Source organism: Syngnathus leptorhynchus, chromosome 4 (assembly GCF_054491065.1).
Source record: "Syngnathus leptorhynchus isolate UIUO chromosome 4, UIUO_Slep, whole genome shotgun sequence".
Lineage (NCBI taxonomy): Eukaryota > Metazoa > Chordata > Actinopteri > Syngnathiformes > Syngnathidae > Syngnathus > Syngnathus leptorhynchus.
Genome location: NC_141198.1, coordinates 17,352,571 through 17,375,431, shown reverse-complemented (window position 1 = coordinate 17,375,431; position 22,861 = coordinate 17,352,571). Strand labels below are relative to the sequence as shown.

The following is a 22,861-nucleotide window of genomic DNA, read 5'->3' as shown; positions in this document are numbered from 1 at the left end:
GTATGGGAGATGTTTGTGTGTGTGTCGCACAGGCAGGGCAGGGCACGGCGCAGGCAGCATTGACTGGTCACTCATATGACATGTGTGATGTGGGCCGGCCCCAGCCATTCAGCCCTTTGTGCTGCTGCCACACTGAGCGGCGTGACAATGAAGTGCAAAGCAGCAGTGGCCATCTAGAAGGACGGCCAATCTACTTATGCACCCCGCAGTTGACAGCTTGACATTTCTATTCACCCAGCCGGGGTGGATGCGAGCGAGCGAGCGAGCGAGGCGGCTGACAGATGAGAGAAGGGAGAGAGGAGAGAAGAAACAAAAATGAAACGCTGTTTTCCCTCTTCAATCACCTTGTTTTATCTCGCCCGCACACTCGTCGGGCTTGACGAGACGCCGCTCGATGCCCGGCTCGCCGGTTAAGGCTTACGACATGCGGCCGGACGGGGGTAGATGTATATTTGTGATCAAAGAAATGTGTGTAGGCTCATTTCAGGTGAATTTTTTTTTGTATGCCATTCTTTTTATTGTATTGAAATTCATCATTTGAATAAAAGGGGTTGCCAACATATGATATATAGCATGGCATTTATGATGATGGAATCCTGACACATTACAATAATTCAAGCAAAAATGTAATTTAAAAGATAAACAAATTACTTAAAAAAATATATATATTTGGAAGCAAGCAAAGATTTAATCTGCGGAGAGTCATTGTGTAATAAAGTCAAATATTTCTTCCAATAGCACTTGGATCACCAAAATATATTTTGTTGTTATTTTATTGTATATTTATATATTTGATTTTCTAAGGTTGCATTGTGCATTATCCCAAAACATGATGTTATATGCATAGATTTTACAATACATTTGAATTTAAAAATAATTTCATGAAAAACATGAATATTTTTACTTTCACTTCACATTATCCAGCAAAAATGTCTTTTAAATTTTGTGTCTGTAACACGTTTTATTTGGAGACACACAATTTTTGATTTTGAGTGACAATGATCATTTCTTCCAACAAGTAGTCAAACATCTATTTTGTTGTAAAATAAGTGAAAATTCCGAGCAGTTTCTCCAAAAAAATCAAAGTGCACCAACAAAAATTCACACATTTTTCTAATATTTTCTGTATAAAGAATTTAGAGAGCTATTGACCTGTTTGGACACTCTGGGCTCCTCCTCTATATATTTCTGCTCAATGGGGATCAACGTCCTGACACCAGCCTTCACCTGGAAGACAACAGAGTGAATTATTTACCGAAATAAAAGCGATGACCGCAAAATATTTCCCCAGATTGCAACACATGCATCGCGCGCACACACTCGTGTGAGGTTGGAGCAAGCGGGTGACGGGGGAGTAATAAGATGGCGGATACAGGACACACGCACACAGTGAGAGGGAACAAAAGATGCTGAGAAGGAGCCTTCCGTAATTAGAGCCAAAACGAAGATGAGGGCACACCGGACGAAGAATGAGATGTGGGAAGGAAGGCAGAAGGGGACAGAATGGGGTGAGCAAGAGGATGGGGGACAAACATTGTTGTTTTTAAATACGGGAGAAGAATCTAAAGAGGGAAGAAAAAAAAAAAAAACTTACAGCGTTAAAAATGACGTCTATTTCGAGAAAGATGACCCCTTTGGTTGGCCCTGTCAGCTCCTTGCTTTTCAAGGCGTAGGCTTTGCGTTCTCCATTTTGGATCTGTGGGAGAGGGACATGACAGGCGTCTGTCTGGCAATACCCGACTGAATCGGCTCCCCGGGCCACCTTTGAACCCCGGCTGCCGGCGTTGACAGGGAACCCAAAACAACTGTGGCAACTCTGACAAGTACCTGTTCATTACCCACAGCAGCTCGCCTCTGTCAAACAGAAATTAGCTATCCTGGGGAATCGCATGGCCCGGCCCGGCTCGGCCCGGCTCGGATATATACGACACGCTTCAGTCACATGACACGCGTATAGAAACATTTCCTACAAGAGACGGCGAATGGTGTCATTTCATCTCTTGATCAGTGTCATTTTCATAACGTGCTTCCTTTCTTCTCACATATCAGTCTTTTTTTTTTTTTTTGGACCCATCAGTCTATCTCGTCGCATCACCTTCCTATCCGTCTGTCATCTCAAAAACAAACAGACTCGTCGGCGCGTGTGCAAAAATAACCTATGCTTTTTATAACTTCAATGTTTAAAAAATAAATAAATCAATCAAATCCACAGTTGGACTCACATTGAGTAAAGGAATGGCCACTTTCCCCAGGAAGTCTGCGCTTCTGTCTCGGTCCTCGTCGTACACGGTGACCTCAAGCACTGTGTGGATGTCCTTCACGTTACTGGATGACAACAACAAAGTTGAAAAAGCGAAGCCTCGGCACAAAAGCTTGCTTTCATTCTTTTTGAAGACAAAGAAAAGGAAAAGTTGAAACGTGAAGGCTTTACAATTGCTTTGCATACATTTTGGAATATATCAAAGCACATGATGTGTCAGTGTAGAAGTAGAGTGGTGTCATATTTGTAAAAGTAGGCTATCAAGTTATGTATAGAAAAGAGGCTATGTGAAGGATTAAATGTCCCATCACTGGGAACTTTGCTCTCAATACTGATGGAGCTGAAAGAACTTCTCTAGAGTCACTCTTCTCTTTTTGCTTTTAATATTAAAGCCATTTTAAACGACTATACTCACAAAGTGAAGACCTTGTTCCACTCTGGGTTAAGGTTTTTGTAAACGGTGTGAGTCTGCAGCCGATCGTTACTCAGCTCCACGACACAGAATGGGTCACTCTTACCTAGACAGGAGAAGAAAAGAAAAAAAAGTATATATAAATAAAAAATAAATACATAAATATAAAATATAAATAAACTAAAATATATATAAATATAAAATATACCTAAAAAAACATTTCAACCAAATATGTCACGTGCCCCGGGAAAAATATTAAGAGAACTCCAAATCATCACATTAGCTATGACCAAGAACACTCAATGAAGTTGGAATTGAGTTCAATCCCCCGGTGGCATTTGCGTGTTATGTTTGTGTGCTTTGTCATCGATCTGTGTGATTTTCTCCAAACGTTGTGACGAGGCCGAGACATTTAGTAGGTGTGCAAAGCAAATGTCACCCTGATCAATGCCGTGCCGTAGGTGTTGCCTCTCATATCACTTATTGATGTGAGCATGTTTGAAGGGGATATCGACAGCTATGACTCAGACAATAGAAAACATCATCCGTTCAAATATACTGTGTGGGATTATTATTAATATAGTCAGCCCCACAGATAAGTGCATCCTCTTTAAAAATATAATAAGAATCATTTTTTAAATAATTATCATCCGCACATCTTTCAGGGTGAATAATTTTCTGGATTTGAGTGATTTTGGGTGATTATTACTGTTATTTTGCCATTCATGTTAAAAGTGTCAAGCCTGTTTGGCAAAGAACCATATTTGGTAACATACTATTTGCGTTGCTAAATCTATTGGGTCATGGTCATAAAAAATTTCAAATCAAGTCAAATTACTCATGATAATAACAATAAACAACTCAAAAAGTCACATAACTAAAAATAAATCTCTTTCATGTTATCCAGTGAACATTTGAATTTCAATTTATTTTGATAATCATTGCCCATAAAGGGTTGGAGTCATAAATAGATATGAAATCATCCTGGAGCTTATAAAAGCATTTAAAAAAAAAAATGTGACGGTTTCAAATGAACTGCAATCAATAAAATTAAGGGATGGAAAATTACAGAACTCCGAGCCCCGGTTTTTCGTTTTTTTTTTTAATGGATTGACAGGTTGCAGCGCTGAAGAATCAGACGTCACCGGCGATGAACTTTCACCCTATTGGCCGCTAGCGCCAGAGGCAGCTGTCTTAACCATTACACGCTCACATTTGAGCCAGCATCCAGGTAAAGCTCCTCCCACATCGGGTCACGTCTCCACGGTGCCTCCGGAGGGGAGCGGGTGCAAACTCATTTCTGGGCGCCCTAAGATAAGTGTGGAGGATGAATGCGGCACGGATGAAGAAGCGGCTGTAATTGCCTCGCAGGAAAGCTTCAAGTTGCTTGGGAGTTTCAGGTGCTCATCACAATTAATTATAATTCAAGAGTTTCCCAATTTGCATTTTTCCTGCATTTCATCACTTTTGACAGGCTGTGCTCTTGACCTGAAAAATGTGTGCGACGGCGGGCGTCAAGGCTTTTACAAAATGTGTAATATCCATCATTCAGTGGAATTGAAGAAACTTTGTGAATGAACCATTTGTAAAATAAGGCACCAGAAAATATTTTGTTTCTGTCTGGCTAGTCTTAATGCTAATAATGGATAAATAAATATATTTATGACTCAAAATGTAGGACGGCCTTTATTACGACTACGTATAATCAGATTAGCAGCAGCATCAATAACGTTATTTTATTTTATTATTTATCGAATGGATCTGACCAAAATGTATGGAAATATGAAAGCTACTTAAAAACGACTACAAGGGAAAAAAAAAATCACACATGCAAAAGAAGAATGCCGTGGTACTCCAGCGGGATGTGAAATTGCGGATAATGCAAGACTATTGAAATGTCTCAAAGTAAAGCATCTACTCAAGGAGCAAGAGCAGGGACACTGTTGGCTTTGCAGACTGTTTTCAGTTATCCTTCTCATTCCACACCACAAAAGCACTTCAATTAGAGTAAGAGATGGCGCGAGTGTGATGTGAGAAAGAAAAGGAGAGAGGAGACAAGAGACGAGACGGACAGGCAGTATGAATGGGGACGAGAGAAGAGCGAGCGAACTATTTTTCTCCGTGTGACCTCCCCTCTCACTCTCTGTCTGTCTGTCTGTCTGTTTGTCTCTCGCCTCGCTCCTGACCCTCTCCTGGGCTCAACTGATAAAATAGGGTGTTCGTGCGCTGAGGGCTCTCATGGCGCTCTTACAGGGCTGTTGTATCTGCCCGTCACACACGCACTGGCACGGTCGGTCGTTTGAATCGAATCCATTTTTTGCTTTGACTTGCAAACGACATTTTGAGATACAAGCGTCGTATGGTGACAGAAAAGAGGCTTCAAGCTAACACAGAGTGAAAAACACCTTTGACGGGCTAACAATTAGCATTGGTACTCAATTTTATACCCCTTTAAGCAACCATGGTATTGGAACACAAACGGTGGAGCAACACATGTACATGTGAAGAGCAATATAGAATGTGATTGTTTTTCATACATTTTTTTCATGGAGCAACTGGAAGAGATGATTGTCACTTTCATCATTTGAAAAATGAAACTATGGAGGAAAATACGACACCATCCATATGACACATTCACCGGCATACAAACACCTGTTTAAGCTTCTTTTTGTTCTATTTTGGAGAGTCCAAGATAAAAACAAGGCCGGAGAGCAAAAAAAGTAAATAAATAAACAACTTTGCAACAGCGTTCATTTTTCGGAAAGCGCAGACTGAATGATGAGCTGTGAAACAAGGTCACGGAGTAAATTTAAGTTCCAAGTGAAATACAAGAGCCATTAGCCGCTGCTCTCTGGCTGCCCCGGTCTCAATAACCCAAATCAAGCAGTTCCACTTTGTATTGGCTAACAGACTGTGTGGCTGCTTCCAATTGAGAAACACACACACACACACACACACACACACTTTCCCTACTCTCAACTAGATAATACAGAGTGAAAAACTAGGCCTGTCCACTGCAGACCTAATTAAAAGTAAGAATTAATGGAGAATGGAGAATTCGGCGGGAGCAAGTGGAGGAAAAAAAAAAAGGAAGGAAGGAGGGGCACGTTTGTTGGTTCAAATGCACACTTTTTCTCAATTATTCAAATGAGCACACTGCATCTTTTTCCCCCCGAAAAACACAGAGACAAATTTAGCGTCCGGCATAAATCCACTATAAAGAAGACTTAAACTCACTCTGTGAACATTCTGGAAGAGCGTAATCCCTCAAACCCCAAATTACACTTTATCTCTAGCTGAATTCATGGTGCTGCATTATGTGCCACAAACATTGTGCACATGATTAAATGCAATCAGTCAAATGCTGAACTTACTGGAAAATGAAAATAAAGATGTTGTGCACCCAGAAAGTATTCAGTAAGTAAGAAACAAAATTGAAACGACTACTTTTAGGATTGATAAATCTATAGATTGCATGATCGATGAAATACATTTTGAAATAAAGAAAAAATAGTTCATTGAAAATTTAAATTTGGTATGAACGTGTATAATAAAATATTTGATTTGGTAAATCACAATTCAATATACGGATTGGGTTACTGCTTGCAAAGTAAAAGCAGATATTTACAAATGTCTTGTTTTGATCCAAAACAAACAAAAATCTGGTTTTCAGAAATGATTTTAGAAATAACGAATAGTTACTTTGGACTATCTGACATCACAGGATTTAGACAATTCCGAGGTAAAAAAAAGAAATTTGAGGATTTCGATCATGGATTACGTCTCGATTCATCTGGCCATTTTTCGCTGGTGTAATGAATTTCCTCCCAAATCCCGCCGTTGCCTTCCTACCTGTGACATCTGCAGCCATCAAGCCCTCAGCCCGGATGACTTTTACTTGCACCACACCCACGTCTTTCAGGTTGCGCAACGACCTCCACAAGCTCTGAAACGGCACGAGGACAAGGGGTGAATAGGTCAAAGAGGCCGGCAAATTAGCATTTAAGAGAAAGATGGGTCAATAGCCTGACATTTCATTAAGGGAGGAAAAGGGTAGAAAATGTCCTTTAGCAGCCCTTATTTGAAAATATAGAGCTGGCATTTATAGCTAGCTCCAACGGGAGGACAAATGAGCAGATTCCCTTCCAACAGTACCTATGCCAGCTCATTTGATACACTTTACTTTTGTACTTTTGAGACTGAAGTAGAATTTCTTTGATATATGCCATCATTGAAAAGGGTCAGGCCAATAAATTGCTTTCACCGGGTGTAACCTTAACTTGTGTGTGAGTTTGCCTGACAATAACCGGAAGAAGCTCAAGGAGGAGCACTAATAATACAACACTAGTGAGATTCTCCTGAGGACACACATTCGCTGAGGCGTGAATTGCAAGGTTTGGATATTTACACATAGAAACACATTTTAGTCTGGCTTGATGCCAGCAGCACTCCAGTGGAAAAAAGAAACACAATTGACACTCTCGAAACGCAGCAAAACAGGAGGACTCAAAAGTTTACTCACACATTCAGTGCAAAAAAAACTCTCCTGGTAGGTTGCTATTATGTCACAAGCATCGGGCAGGTTTAAGATTGAGGATTACTCGAGAAAAATGAACACTTTGAAATTTGAGCTTGCTTCCAATTAGGCGGCCTTCTGACAACGAGCTTCAGCACGATGTAAGAAAAAAAAGTCTACACATCCCTGGTTCCAATTTGGGATTTGAAAAAATGGGAATCATCTCAAAATATTTGTATATAATTGTTGATGAAAACTATTTAATGACTTTTTTTTCTGTCTAAGTAAAAAGTGAAGCGCATGAAGTTTGAATACGATGGGTTAGAAACATTTTATTTCAGTTGTTAAGTTTGAATTAATGGGGTTAAGTTGTACGAGTAATTGGTCACGTTCGTGGTGAAAAAGTTTTCTTACATTTATAACAACTATTTATACCGTAAAAAGCTGGCACTTGAACAGGGGTGTGTAGACTTTTTCTATTCACCCTATGCAAATAAAAGGGGCATGTAAGAAGCAGATTGAACAGGAAAGAGATGTTTGTTCAAATCCGGTTGAATTCAAAAGTACACACACACACACACAAACACACACAGGTGCTTTTGTTCATGCCCAAACACTCAGGTACACCGAGGCCAAATTGAGGAGCATGTCGGCGCGTCTTAAAAGCAAGTGGAAATGCACTTCACTTCAATTTATTTCTCTCTCTCGCTGGCAATAACCCTGTCCATCCCCACAGGAGTAATTATAATTTAAATCTCAGAGTCAGGCCAGGCTACAGACTTAATTCATTATTACCAACTCTGTCAGACTCTGCCTGTTTCTGGCGATATCATTGTCCAAAAGCTCTGTAAAGGAGATGAGAGGGGAGAGAATGAGGAAGGGAGGGAGGTGGGGAAGGAGAGAGCGAGGGACAAGTAGAGAGTGTTTCAAAAAAGGCAGGGGGAACTCTTTGTTTTAGGGCACGCAAATATACAAATGCTTGTTGGGAGAGGAGATAAAGAGAAAGCAAGTCAAAGGGAGGGCATGGAGGAGGAAAACTTTGGGATGACGATCATTAACCGTAATAGGGCCGAGAGAAGGTAAACTTTCGTTTAGTACACAACCTGTGTCGTGTGGATCACGCAATGAAGAAAGCATTGACTGAGAAAGTTAACTAAAGCAGGAACAGTAAGTATTTAAAAAAAAAAAATTAAAAAAAATAAGGTAAGGATTTTTTTTCTCAAAATTAGTCACGGATGAAAACGTGTTTTTGATGAAGTACCAAAACTCCGGGAGAATTGACACCTATCCCCACAAAAAATAAACAACACAATGTGAAGAAAAAAAAAAAAAAAAAAGAACCGATCCAATCTATGTAAGACCGCCGAGGTATTTTTAGCCTGCAAACCACACTAGCAAAATCAACCCACCATATGGGCAACCTGGCAGGGATCATTTGGGTTCGATAATGATCATTGATTGGTGTAACAAAAAGTATTCTTCCAATCGGATTTGACTTCACATCGTAACGTAGTCACACACACTTGTTTCGCGAGCGTAAATCACAGAAGCTCCTCTCATCTTTGTTATCTTTGTTAACACGTTATTAAAGCTTTGAAATGTTGACCCTTGAAAACTACTCATGTAAACCAACAGTCAATCTCATCCAAAAACGATATTTTAAATGCTGCCTTTAAGACAAAAGGAATGCTCTGGCGTCAAAGAAAAATAAGTTGTTTTTTTGGGGGGGCTTTTTTTGCATTGCTGCATTTCATTTCAGCTTTATTCAAGTATCATGTAAAATTCTTGATTCTCCATATGAGCCTTGTGATAGGCTGACCCATGGTTTACCTCAAATATGTGAATTTCAAAATCCTAAAATGTTGGCCTGTGTACATTAGCGTCGTTATTTCATTGATTTCGGCCAAATGACGTAATAGCCGTCCGTCATGGAGTCGGATGCACGCTGAGAGCTTTTCACTTAATCTACGTCCGTCTTTCAGCTTGTTATCTGACCGTCTGTCTGCAGAGGTGGCGGCGCTCTTCAGCGGAGGTCACGGCGTCCTCCTCTTCCCCCCCTCATCCACTTTTCTGGTGGCCACCCCAGGCCCATTAAGAGCCATTAGTGTGTGTGCTCCTTTGCCACGATAATACATAAATCTCTCCCTCTCTCGTTGGGGCTGTCTGGCTGCACGTCTGGGAAACGGTAATTAGCGATGAAGGAAAGGTTACGCTGAGCAATAGCACATCCAAGGCAATCGTCATCAAGTGTTGCTGCATTTTAAGTAGTTGCCGCATGTTACTTACACTCACTCGGTGTACTGTAGGATGAAGTTCAGCACCATTTCAAAAAGTTCATCATAACAATCAATGCCTTTTTTTTTTTTTTTAAAGTCCAAATTGAATGATCTAAACGAAATAAAGTGAAAGACACATTCATCCGTGCGATGTCACGACACGGATGAATGCGTGTGTTTTATCCGAAAGACAGATTAGCAATCTTTGGACACAATTATTCGACTGGTCAGTCCTCTTTACTGAAAAGCATCTTTGCTCAATTTTATGCCTCAAAGACCTTTTTTGGGTGGGCAAAAAGAACTATTATTATTTTAACAGGTGGATAGCTTCCAGTTTCTTTTTGGGACACAGACAAAGAGATGATGATGCTGAGTGAGCTACTGTGATGGGAAGGATGGTAGAAAGCAGGTGATGGTGAAGGGGAGGGGGGGGGGTAGGAAAACCAAGGCAAGAAAATTGGGCCTTCAGCCGAGCAGAAAGGCGACGACGGCGCCGCTACGAGTTGTGAGAGAGGTGAAATAGCTTTTTCTTTTCATTTTACACGCCTTCCCTTCCAGCGCCACCCTCAGCCTTTACCTCTCGCCCTCTATTACACACACATTCCACACCCTCTTTTTTTTTTTTTTTTTGTAAGCACGGAGGGACGCAGTGGCTTTCTCGGTCATAGAGCTCCCCCCTCTGATCGCATGTCGTCGCTGCAGTGAGGAGGCCGGTGGTCCGCTTCCCGCGCCCGTTAATACAAGGTTAAGAAGGTCGAGGAACGTTCGGAACACAAATACAATATCGTGCACCGCCAAAAAATAAAATGTAGGAAGGAATATTTCAATTCCATGTAAGTGGCCTGAAAAATCGGATTGACTCATTTAAAATAACAACTCACATATCTCTGCTTGATCTGCAGTCGCTCGTGCGGATCGTCCAGCACGTTGACCGACATGTCGGAGATGGAGACGGCAGCCGAGGCTGTGAGCGTCACCAGCATCACCAGCACGCCTTCGCCTTCCTCCAGTGGCAACTCCAGCTTGTGTGTGTGTTCTTTACTGAGGAGGGACAAGTCGATTGTACACCTGAAGGGCACACGTAAAAAGTCGCGGTGAAATCATCTCGTCCAACTGTAACTCGTTGAGGAATTACATATGATCAAAATATCAAATGCTGTGGACGAGGAAACTAAATTAAATTACAAACCCCAAATGTAAAAGAAAACACCCAAAAGTCAATTATCTGGCCTTGCACCTTGCATATTTCAGGGGTGGCCAGTGCCCATGCGAGCCCCCCCTCTAGCTCCGCCAGTGCTTGGACAGCACTTTGTATTTGTAAGGTAGAACATAAGAGATCCTTGTACTTTCCCATGAAGTCGTCTTTCTTGCCAGCATCTTTGTCCCAGACAGTAATATCCACGTAGCCTCCTTGTTCCTCATACATGTGGAAGTCAAACTGCTCTCTCCATTGAGGATTCAGCGTTTTGGGAATGGTCTGGGGTCCGCAAACAAAAGCAACAATGCAATAAATGGTGCATGAATCCAACTAAGATGAGTGAAAAATGTCAATTACAATCCAAGTTAGTTTGCTTACCTTGCTCTTGTACTTTTGGTGGCCCATCCTAAATTTAACATAAGGGTCACTTCGGCCGTTGTCGTCCATGGGCTGGAGGCCGCGACCTTCGATCAGACTGATGCTGACGATGCCCCGCCACAGCTGAGCTTTTCTGTGTACATCCGACAGGCGCATACTCTGACACTGTCGTGGGCAAACAGATCCACACATATATTAGAAAGAAATAACATTTCATTAAACTTGACATTGATATCCAGTACCCTCGAGGACTTGGGAAAAAAATCTGATTTTTGTTTTGCCTTAGGTATCGGTGGCTGGTATCGACAGCCTCAGGGAGTACTCAATACTTTATAATAAGGCCGCTATTGGCCCGATACCGAAATCTGACATTAGTACTCACCCCTCCCCTAATTAACAAACAGATTTAAGGCATTTTATTGACAGGGAAACGGTTAATGATAATGAACATGTAACACATGAAAACACAAATGGACGAAATCTATTTTTTTATTTTAATTGTTTAGACCTAGCATGCTTTTTTTTTTTTTAACGTGGCGTACCCTGTTCAGGGTCAGCGCCTAACAATATCTATGAAAATCATTCATTTGGCTCGTCTCATCCAGAATAGCACAAGACGTTTTTCTAAAATGACGAGCCAACCTATTTAAGTGTGTTTTCTCACCACTTACAGGCCTATTTAACCTCTCTTTGAATCATTACAATATCCTTCACCGCAACAAATTCCTCCCTCCCCATCTCCTTTCCTTGTTAGGGCGAATTTATTAGCATAGCTTTTGTTTTGCAGATGAATTTCATTAAACTCCCAACAAACCCGCAGCCCTTTGATCTGGAGACGGAGCTTCTTAATTTCTATTCCCCAGACATTAAAGGCGGCGAATGGCTCCTCGCCGTTCATCTAACCTCCCGTGCAGCGACTTCCACGTCTGCCATTTTCTACAAGTGAATTTTTATGCTATGTGGCCGTGTATGCTAATGATTGAAGGTCGCCGGGATGTTGTACTTGAGCAACAATCTTATTGTTTTGTAACTACATACTTCGAGTTGCTGGAGGAGAAAAAAAAAAAAAAAAAAGTGCTGTTTACTTTGGGAATCTCTGCGCCAGAGCACAGCAGGACGCCCGATGATGTTCAGGGGGCTGGAATTCTCGAAAACAAATCTACTTTTATAATATTCGTGCACACAGTTCACCTTTTAGAAGCCCTTTGGAGGAGAAATATGTTTGAAGTGCCAAAAAAAGAAATTGCCTAGTGGTGAAGAGAGAGACCTGGATTTAATCTTGCCTCTGACTCATAATTACTATCGCAAACTATTTCTTGACGAGTTTGCATCTTCTAATGTATGTTCATGGCTTCATTAAAAAATAGTTGGTGTAAAAATAAAACTGTGTACAGCCATGCGAGGAGGCAAGGGGGAGGCGAAGGGGGGAGTCAAGAGCATCGCCTTTTCCGGGAGGGGTTGCAAGTTCGTTAGTGTTTGCGCGTATTCCCGTCTCGAAGGCGGGGTGGCCCATTTTGCAGACTTCAAAGGCGCAATACAGCAGGACGTCGGCCCGGCTTCAACCAAATGTGTATCTGTGTCTCAAAATTAGGAGTCAGATTATCTGAAGCTTTTCTTAAATCTTGCAAGGATTCACTTTTACCATCTTGACACGGCAATTCTAAACCAAATCCGGCCGATAACAGCCAGTGAGAAACTGGACTTTGTGTATATACGATGCAAAACCAGATTTATGGCATGCGTGAGTCGATATGCGGAAGCAGAAAAGGAAAAAAGTGCTTCTTCATGTTCACCTAACGACCACAAAGAAGGAGAGATAAATGACGATCCTGTATCGTCAATCGGCATGCTTATAAACTGATTTCCCAAAGCTCCCTGAAAATAAAACCGCTTTATTTTTTTGCACAGCAGCTGCAATAAACAAACCAAGGGGGTTTAAAAGCCATCAAAATGTCTTTTATAACTTTCTAATCATTTCAGAACTACAATATATTTGGTGTGATTGCGTTCGTTAGATAGTTAGTATATTGCAGCTTGTGGAAAATAAAGTGATGAAAAAAAATGCCAAGAGCACAGAGGGATGAGAAGATAGAGGAAAGGAGACAATCCATCCATGTACCAGGAGGAGACCAGTGAAAAGTGCACAGGTTGTGTGTGTGTGTGTGTGGGGGGGGGGTGACATGCGTTTTTAGTTTACCTTACTAGATCGTTTCCAGTTCCTTCTCAAAAGCATGGTCTGTGAATGAAACAAAGCTGTTACAGCACCCCCCCACTGTTTCCCACTTGAAGCTGCAGGGGCACAGGTTAGCTGCTGTGAGGTGTTATGATGCTAGTAGTGGCCTGAGTGACAGTGTGGGGGGGGTGGGGTGGTGAGGGGTGGAGGGGTAGATTAGCAGAGTGAGGCATTTGTCAATCATGCATGGGAATAAGGCAGGAGCGATTCAAACACAAACATGCACACATAGAAATGTCTTTTTTTGTTTTGTATTGCCATAATGCTTGATTATTATGGTCAACACATTCTTACAAAATGTTTTAATCACATCATTTGAAATTATTTTTATTGTGCCGATTCCAAATGCGTTTTCTCTAGCACGTCAGGTTTTTATATTGTTAATTATGTAATACAAAAAAATATAATAGCATTATATTTAGTCATATTTATCTCAATAAAATATGGAATAGTAATATATTTAGTCATGTTTATTAATTAAGGTTCGGTTTAGCAACAGGTGGATTTTTTTTTTTCAATAAATTACAACGCTTTTTAATTGTACATAAGCATGGACTATCTTTTCAATTTAATTTTAGTCATCTCCGGCTCGGCCATGAAGCCCCATCCATCCGTGACAACAGATAGCGCAGGCGGGTAAACCCTTGTAGTCGTTTTCTTCGCAGTTGGAGGGATCCAAAATGGTGCTTAACCTAAATCGAGTTTATTTGTTCTGTCAAGTGTGGACTCTCTGAACTGCAGAACTAAATAAGCAACAAAATAAAGACATCAGATCAAACAGAATAAAGTATTTCCCCTATGAATCCCGCCTTGTTCTGGGTCGACCATGCGGGGGTCCAATTAGGCAGACAAATAATTGAACAGAAATAAATGCAACTCGGAAGCATCTAGCGCATGAGCAAACATCCGGTCGGTCCTCTTTGAACATGAAACTTTTACACCCACACGTTCATTACATTGGCACTTTGTGCATATGCGCTTGCAGATTTGAGTAGTTTCCACTAATTGAGCACCAATCAAGCCAAAACTTTCAGGTCAAGAATCAGAGCGAGGAGCAATCACGCTATGGGCATGTGAGCTTTCTTACTGCATCTCTCATGTCGCCCTCACGCGGTGATAAAGTGACGGAAAGGTCCAAGCTGCCTAGATTGTGGTCCGGATAATGCGGGTCCTTTAGGTCCAGGGTAACTTCCAGAGTCCTACAAAGGAGCATAGAAATATTTGTTCTTTATATTTTTGATATCATTTGTATGATTAGCAGTGCAAAGAGGTCATATGCGTGCACAGACAAAAGGTGAAGGTTCATACTGTCTTCTTAAGCTGTATAAAATACACAATTCATCAATTAAAAAGTAGTAAAGTTATAAAATTCGGCAAGGCAGATGTGTGAATTATTTATAGCAGTGTTTCCATGAAGCGTAATGTTATGTAAAGAAAAGAAAAAGAAAAAGAAAAGGACAGAAAGAAAGAAAGAAAGAAAGAAAGAAAGAAAGAAAGAAAGAAAGAAAGAAAGAAAGAAAGAAAGAAAGAAAGAAAGAAAGAAAGAAAGAAAGAAAGAAAGAAAGAAAGAAAGAAAGAAAGAAAGAAAGAAAGAAAGAAAGAAAGAAAGAAAGAAAGAAAGAAAGAAAGAAAGAAAGAAAGAAAGAAAGAAAGAAAGAAAGAAAGAAAGAAAGAAAGAAAGAAAGAAAGAAAGAAAGAAAGAAAGAAAGAAAGAAAGAAAGAAAGAAAGAAAGAAAGAAAGAAAGAAAGAAAGAAAGAAAGAAAGAAAGAAACGACCGGAGCATGTGGTTCCAAATATTACCACAAGAGGGAGGCAAAGGATTGTTTGTAACCACAGTCGATTTAAGTGGAGCTCTTTGTGTCCATAGAGATTGAGTCTTTTTAAAATATTTTCAAGGAATATGGAGAAGAAGTAAGTGATGAGTAACTTCTGGTTATATTCCAAAAGATAAGATAATATGCAAATTTGGGTAAATAATTGATCAAATGAAACCAAACGTCACTACGGTCACGTTTCATGGTTATGACAGCACAAGCAAAAAATGTGGCCCCAAATTCAAATTGTAGAATGTAGCTCAAATTTGAAAGGCAAAAAAGCAGACCTCTGATGTTCCAGAGACTCCAAATAGAGATACGCCGAGCCCATGAAGTCATCCTGAAGTCCAAAGTCATAGTCGAAAACCTAGGCAAAGTGCAACAGTAAGCAAAGTCAACCTCGAGCGACATGTACGTTTGATGCTTGACAAACAAGCGCTACCTTGACGTACAGCGGCTCCCTCAGGCTTTCCACCAGGAGACTTGCTCTTTCATCCCACACGGGATTCAGGTTCTTATGGATGGTTTTACTCCTGAACACCTCCTTCCCTGCAATCTTGAACTTGACATATGGGTCGCTGGTACCTGGGAGAGAACATTTACACATAAAGGACATTGCCAATGTGAGTCAATAAAAAGCAAGGATCAGGAAATAAAAATCATTGTTTTTGAAGGACCAGCCTGTTTTCTCGCTCGGTTGCAATATGTACCGTTGCACTACTCTTATTAGAATAAAAAACGATGACCCAGATGATTGACAGACAAATGAAATCCATCCGGCAGAAATGGACGCTCCCTTTGGTTCTGTGTTTTCGAATACTAAGCAGTAAGTTAAGTGGGAAAGAAGCATGCTGGTGTTGCTCTATTTGTTTTCACTGCCTTTATCCGCTGTGACAAAAGTGATTAGCAGAGAAATAGCGAGGGGAGGAAACAAATCCTATTATCTTGGCATCGCCATTCTGGTGTTTTCCTTGCACTCGGCATCTTCAAGGCAAAAGCATGACTCCTTATATTCATTCATGCCATCTGCTGTGTGGCTGGAGAGTTACTCGGTTGCATCTTAACAGCCATTTTGTGTCTGTTTAAAAAATGGAGCTAGAGTCTTTTTTTTTTTTTCTCCCTAAACATTAAAGTGGATTGAGTCCCCCAAACAGTACATTCCTGGAGTACCACTCAATTTGGCACGAGTAGGCAATTAAATAAAACGACATCATTTTCATAATAGGGGGGGATCAAATGAAACAGAAGCAATTAACAAAATCCTTTTATTTTTGCTCGATTGACTTGATGGACAAGATGCAAAACATGATGCTTGCTCTTGTTTATCTCAAACACTTGTAAAGTCCCTTCAAATCTGCATGCCATTTTATGACTGGCTCATATTTTAGTGGCATGTTATTGCTGCTCTCAAGTATTTTAGGCACGTACACATGCCTGCATTTCGTCAGTGAGGGCTGGCCAATAGGGGGCGATAGTGAACCAATAAACAAACAAATAAATAGATAAATAAATACATGCAGGAATGAATAAATAAATAAATAAATAAATAAATAAATAAATAAATGCATTGATGAATTGATGAATTAATGAATTAATGAATTAATGAATTAATGAATAAATTAATTAATTTCTATATAACACTATTTTCCCAGACTGATATGAGTAATAGTCACTTTTTGAGTACCAATACCATGAGTACTTTTGATATACAAATGCAAAATCAACTGCTGCCGAGGAGAATTTACTCAGTCAAAATGTGTTTATTTTTTTTCTGCCATAGGTATCGGTGGCTGGTATCGACAGCCTCCCACGAGTACGGAAACCTCAGGATCTGACCCAGCGTGGACTAAGATAAACATGCCTGATTTATATAATAACAGGTAACAATGTAAGTTTAGTCATTCTTTTCACATAGCAGTCACTTAATTACATGTATTTAAAAATATATTTTAAAAAGTTCTTAAACAGTGTCCTAAATAGCGATAATTTTCTCTGCAGTCTATATTGCCCATGGCTTTCATTCTTTTTTGTGGCAAGCAGAATGCATTATAGAACACAAAAGTGTCTCAACGGTGTGATTTGGCACAGAAAGTACATCCTCTGCTGGGCTTTTCCAAGGATTTAGTTCTTGTTATGTCATCTCCCTCTTCGGGTCCTGAGAGATTGCAGTTTCGAGGGTGGAGGACAGTATGAGTGGAAGATGCTGTGCTGGGTGAGGCGCTTGAAATGGAAAGGTGAATAGACAGATTGAGAAACACAGAGAAGGAAAAAGATTGCCCAGTGTAATCCCAGAAGTTACAGTGGATATAAAAAGTCGACCTCTGTTTGGATACAATTTAAAAAAAAAAAACAATAAATTATTCTCACGCTTTGAATGTCACAAGGATGTGATGAAATGCTATTTAAACAGCTGACAGCGGAAAGAAATGCGATGAAATAAAATAAACGGGAGCTAGCTTGGAAATGTACTCAGCAGCTACATTTGCTTGACTTGTGGCCAAAGTGGCCTGGTATTCTTCTTCCTGACAGCAGTTGAAAACACACATAAAGCTCAACTATTTATTGCTCCTGAAATACTTTAAGAGCAGCAGCCGGGAGAGAGTTCAGCCCATTACATCTGAGACGACGACAAAACCAAAAATACAGCAAAAGGAGAGTCTATGACCATGATTCCGTGGATTAATTATTCAGTTTCTTCATTTTCATCATCAATCTGTAATTCCAATTACATCCTCGTGATCCATAGCTCTCTTTGCCTGCACGAGGCAGACAAGCAGTCTTAAAATATTAACAGACGATATATAAAGATGTAATCATCAGGGACTAAAATAAGCTTTGTTCTTTCCTGAGGGGAAATGAATATATCATGAGTTAAATTGATGAGAATGGATTTTTGTAGCAGATGTAAATAAACCAAAATATTTTTTTTTCTCTTCCATACATTGTAAACAAACATGTCGCTCCTCACAACGGCACTATTGTGGTGTGTGCGTGTGCGCCATGTCGAACTGACAGATGGCTGCAGCACTCGGGGTATCTTATTACCCACAATGCAAGAGGTGCAGTAGGACATATTGGTCGGGGCTGAAATACAAGTCATTCCACGGTCCAATACCGACACATCCAATACGATTGAGGTACAAGTCAGTCACGCACTCGGCTTATTTTACAAAATGCCGGATCATTAACGTTCATCGGTGTGTAACATACATTTGTTGAGGTCAGCTCTATTAAAATAATATTGACTGCAAAACACTTTACTTTTTAAAGTAGTCCGGCAAACTTCATACAGGGGAGTTTATTTATGCCTATAGAGTGAAAAGAAATTTCAGCCCCATTGCATGTCTCGTCTAATTGTCCACATGGGTGAACTTTTCTTGGTTTTGGTATTTTCCCAATTGAGCAGACTTGGAAAGGGGCGTTTGCGCCGTTGTGGGAGTGAACACAGCCGATTAGCTTCCTGGCTAATAGAAGCCGCTCCTCCCGTTTTGTGAGAGAGTGGGTGTGAGAGCCGCACCTTCTTTGACAATGCGGGAAGCCGAAATGGAAGATTGTTTACATCTATCTTACTTGGTACACACCGTCATATTGATCGGCAGTACGATTTAAATAAAGACAAATAGTTAAAAGAAAAATTCTAAACTCCTCACCTGTGCGATCTCGGATGGCCAGGTTGTTGCCTTTTTTTAAGACAATATCCAGCTGGTACATGGCTGGACTGGGAGGCACAGGCTCTGCATTACAAGGGTCCACTATACTGGTGCCCTGTGGAGACAAGATGAACATACAAGTTGAAAGTCACAGACTGTATAGTTTGCGAAACTTTCTTTGCATTTTTAATTTTCTTCACAGAACATTAGACGCAGATAATTGTCCTTTGGAGGACCTTCTGGCTTTAACTTTGTGGGGGAACCCCCCAGCCGACTCTCAACACGGTTCCCCTTGGAGCTTTTAACAAGCCACAAGATGAGTCAAGCTACTCTCCTTATGTCTTTTCTTCCTATTCATCACACAGCGTGTGGGCTATCATGCGTAGCGCTAAAGCTAAAAATAGCAATACAAGAAAAGAAAGGGAAAAAAAATCCCTGAGAAGCACCAGGAGACCAATAAGAGACAGTCAAGACTGGCATTGGTCCCTGTTAGGGAGCAGACTTCTCAGAAGTGCCAGAAAGGAGGCTAGGGATGCAAGGAACCAAAACCTCCAAATTGGCAGAGTAAATCTCTGGAGGGAAAAAAAAGTACAAGCTGCAAATCTCAAGTGTGAGCAACCCCTGTAACATTGCCTAGTCGTATCATTTCAAAAACAGCTCAGTGACAGATGGATGAGTAATATGTGCAGAAAGTTACTACGCTGTGTCTTTATTTCGTGGGGCTGACCTTTGACCTCCATATCATATTCTAAGTCCATTTCTCTCGCAATTGTATCAAAGCTAACAGCAAATTAGAAAATGCTGGTAAACACACAAACAGGCCATAGCTCTATCTGATATAAAAGTAGTGCTTTGCTGTCATTTTGGAGCTCGGTCTAGAGTAGCTACCTTCACATATGGAGGGGAACACTAAATAGTCATGTTTCTCCGCAGCAGCGAGTCTTGCCGTGAGGTTTGAGTGTTCTTCCTACACAGATGAAAGTGGCAGCGTACCGCCTCGGCACTCTCAAGACACCAGCCTACACAGGATGACAGCAGTACGTATGTCTCACGCTGGCACCTTTGCTAAAAATAGCAAAAAAATGGAGTGTTGTGTTTATGGAATGTCTCGTTCATTCATAAAAAATATCAAATCAAATAAAAAAAACTCGATGTATACAGAAAGAAGACTTTTATGGGGGCGGGATCACTTTGCATCCTGGTCGGTGCATCACAATGAAGTCCAATTAGCAATAATGCGCTTTAACACCGTCCAGTTACCACCGATCGGCGTGAAGAGACTCCAGAGTACAAAAAAAAAATAATAATAATAATCAACCTTTACGTAACCTCACAGTAAACAATAGATTGCTTGATTGTGATGACAACCCAGAGCGATCAAATGAATGTTTGAATCCGGCCGCAGAAACCCTCAGCGGTTGTTAAACGCCGCAAAAGAACTGGAGTGCCGATTAATTATGCACTCGGCCAAAACAACGACAACTGGAAATTAGCTGAGTGCTATGAAAAGCAATGTTTTGCAACTGTGAACTGAGGGATGAAATTGAAATCACATCGCAGAAAGTGTTGATTAATGTCGATTTTTTTTATTCTGCGCAATAAAAGGCTCATTTGATTCTTCTACACCATCCAAAGTCTTCTTCCTTGGACCACCTACATCAGGGGCGTCTGTTCAAATATTTTAAAAAGTCAATACGATTTGCACAATTAGTCTTCGCGGGCCACATAAAAGGATGTGGCGGGCCGTATCTGGCCCCCGGGCCTTGACTTTGACACCTGTGAGCTACATGCTCTCATTCCTATCACGTTCCTCATCCAGCAAGACTTGTATGGATGTTGTCTCATAAATTAACTCCATCTCCCCAAAAGCGTCTGGCCCGAGGTGGCGGAGTAAACACAATCATGAATTGCTCTGTCGGACTTGATCAAGTCACTTCAAGCTGATTTCATTCTTTCTCAAGCCCTGTCACACTAGCACCCTGCTCTGGTTGCACGCTATTAGAAATCAGATACAACACACCCATTCCATCCCCCCCCCCCCACCAGCCCCCCCACCTGTCATTGTAAACAAAACCAGCCACACAAAGTGCACATCTAGCCAGACACTGTTTTCTATGAGTCCAAGTCACCGTATAAGCAAAGCAGCTATCGAGGTGTATGGAAAATTCAGTTGATATGAAAATCATTTTTGCATGCAAATGTGAGAAGTGCTGGAAACATTTTGATCCCAGAAAACCCCCCCCCCACGCCCTGGCCTGAAAGAATGGATATTCTCTGAGGGAAAAAAAATGCAAACACCTACCGTGTGGCTTTGTCCCACAGTTGAGAGGGGCCATGTTAACATCCAGACACTCGCTCCTAACCTGCCGCTCGCCTTCTCACTCGCTCACTAACACAGCAAAGGCCAACCAGATGCGACGTTCTCTCGGTTGCTCTTTCTCTCTCTCTCTCTTTCTCTCTCTCTCTCTCTCTTGCTGGAGCTCTGTCGCTTTCTCTCCCCCTGACATTCCACAATGTAAAGACATGCTCACTTTCAACTCACAAATCTGACAGATAAATTGATAGGTGGGTTTTGGCAGTAGGAAAACCATTTCTAATGTTTGTTCTTCATCCATTTTCTATGGCACTTGCAAGCTGGAGAACATCCTAATTCACTTTGGGTGCGAGAGGTGGAGTGCACCTTGGAGTGGTTGCCAGACAACCGCAGGGAGGAATTCCGAACATAATTTGGCAAACCACAACTCCAAAGATGTTGATTATTTTGTCTGTCTGAAATTTCAAATAGCAGTTAACTGATTTATGCTGATGTCTGCAATGTGGCATTGATTTATTCACGCTTTACTTTCCATAAATCTTGTGTACAAATGGGGGGGGGGGGGAGGGGGAATGAATGTTGGTATTGACAATACATTTTCTTTTATGTTGAAAAAAAATCTTGTCTTGACTGCTGCAATGATATTGAGCATTATTTGAAATGCTGCCCCTAGTGGTTAACATAATTGCTGCAAGTGTCAGCAAACTGCATCTGCTTGCTGGTTGCACATTACACGTGCTGCATGCACACATTTGCTTGCACAGCTTAACATCAAATCAGTGCACAATCAAATAAACATTCACAATTCAAAAGAGAGGCTCGTGCCATCATTTTTCTCGTGCAGCGTTGTCACCGCAGCGGACTGAAGGAGGACGCGGGATTCATCAGCGTGAGAGGAAGCAGGGCAACAAAAACAGATGGACAAATAAGACCTCAAAGGACAGGGTGAACTTGAGCATGAATGTCAAGATTTCGTTGTTTTTTTTTCCCCCACAAAGAACTTCCATCATATATTCTACACTTCCAATCAATTATTCAATCAAGCAAATGTAAAGAGGCCACTGGGAAAAAAAGGCTCAATATATATTGAGAGTGATGAATGGAGCAACTTTGGAGATTGGCAAAAGTGCCCTGCATTAAATAGTCGTAGCACTTTATCTGATTATTGCTCTTCTTTGCTCTCGCCTCTCATCCAATTTCGCTCTGGCGTCTTCCATTTGATTGTTTACACCGGAATAGCTTAATCTCTTCATTTCCCCAATTCACATCTGAATAAATGACACAACTTCAAATATTTCTCATTTACTGGTTAGCGGCAACACGTGAAACTTGCCTACCATCGCCAGAGCAGATACTAGCATTTCCATTTCCATACTAAGCACAGGTAGATTATTTTAGGAGAGATGAAAAAGGAAATAGTCTACACACACACACACACACACACACATTATGCGTCACCTCAGCATCCCACACTCCAGACGTGGAAGCTCGAAACATCAACGTAGTAGTGACAAAACCCACGAGTCATCATTTTCATTGTTTTGTAGTTGCGCCCACGTCAACACTCAGCCGCGGGATTCGTGAAGATAATTGGCTCCTGAAAACTTGACTTTTTAGCCACGATAATAAAAACAAAGTCTCAAGGGTTCTGTCAATCAAAACAAAACGCCTGTATTTCAGTAATGAAGCAAAAACTGAAGTGAGAAGGGAAATCATCAATGGAATTCACACATTATACAGCATGTCTAACTTCCTCTGAATATTTTTCAATGAAAATACCAGAAATGAGATGCAGGCAAAGCTCACCAT

The 22,861-nt window shown here is 40.9% G+C and overlaps 1 protein-coding gene across 4 annotated transcripts in view; it reads right to left on the bottom strand.

Annotated features, from left to right (window-relative positions):
* Positions 1–22,861, bottom strand: part of mctp1a (multiple C2 domains, transmembrane 1a) — a 59,525-nt gene that overhangs the window by 31,505 nt on the left and 5,159 nt on the right. For 2 of the 4 annotated variants that reach the window (XM_085909811.1, XM_085909813.1), the window contains exons 2-14: positions 18,739–18,853; positions 15,531–15,673; positions 15,376–15,455; positions 14,361–14,472; positions 13,238–13,276; positions 11,041–11,205; positions 10,811–10,941; positions 10,346–10,532; positions 6,525–6,618; positions 2,676–2,778; positions 2,223–2,325; positions 1,595–1,696; positions 1,153–1,227 (exon numbers count right to left, since the gene is read on the bottom strand). In XM_085909811.1, coding sequence (XP_085765937.1) covers positions 1,153–1,227; positions 1,595–1,696; positions 2,223–2,325; positions 2,676–2,778; positions 6,525–6,618; positions 10,346–10,532; positions 10,811–10,941; positions 11,041–11,205; positions 13,238–13,276; positions 14,361–14,472; positions 15,376–15,455; positions 15,531–15,673; positions 18,739–18,853 — 1,449 coding nt within the window. Of the gene's footprint in view, positions 1–1,152; positions 1,228–1,594; positions 1,697–2,222; positions 2,326–2,675; positions 2,779–6,524; positions 6,619–10,345; positions 10,533–10,672; positions 10,942–11,040; positions 11,206–13,237; positions 13,277–14,360; positions 14,473–15,375; positions 15,456–15,530; positions 15,674–18,738; positions 18,854–21,147; positions 21,173–22,861 lie in introns of all 4 variants that reach the window. The other 2 variants (XM_085909812.1, XM_085909810.1) reach the window with 2 other exon arrangements.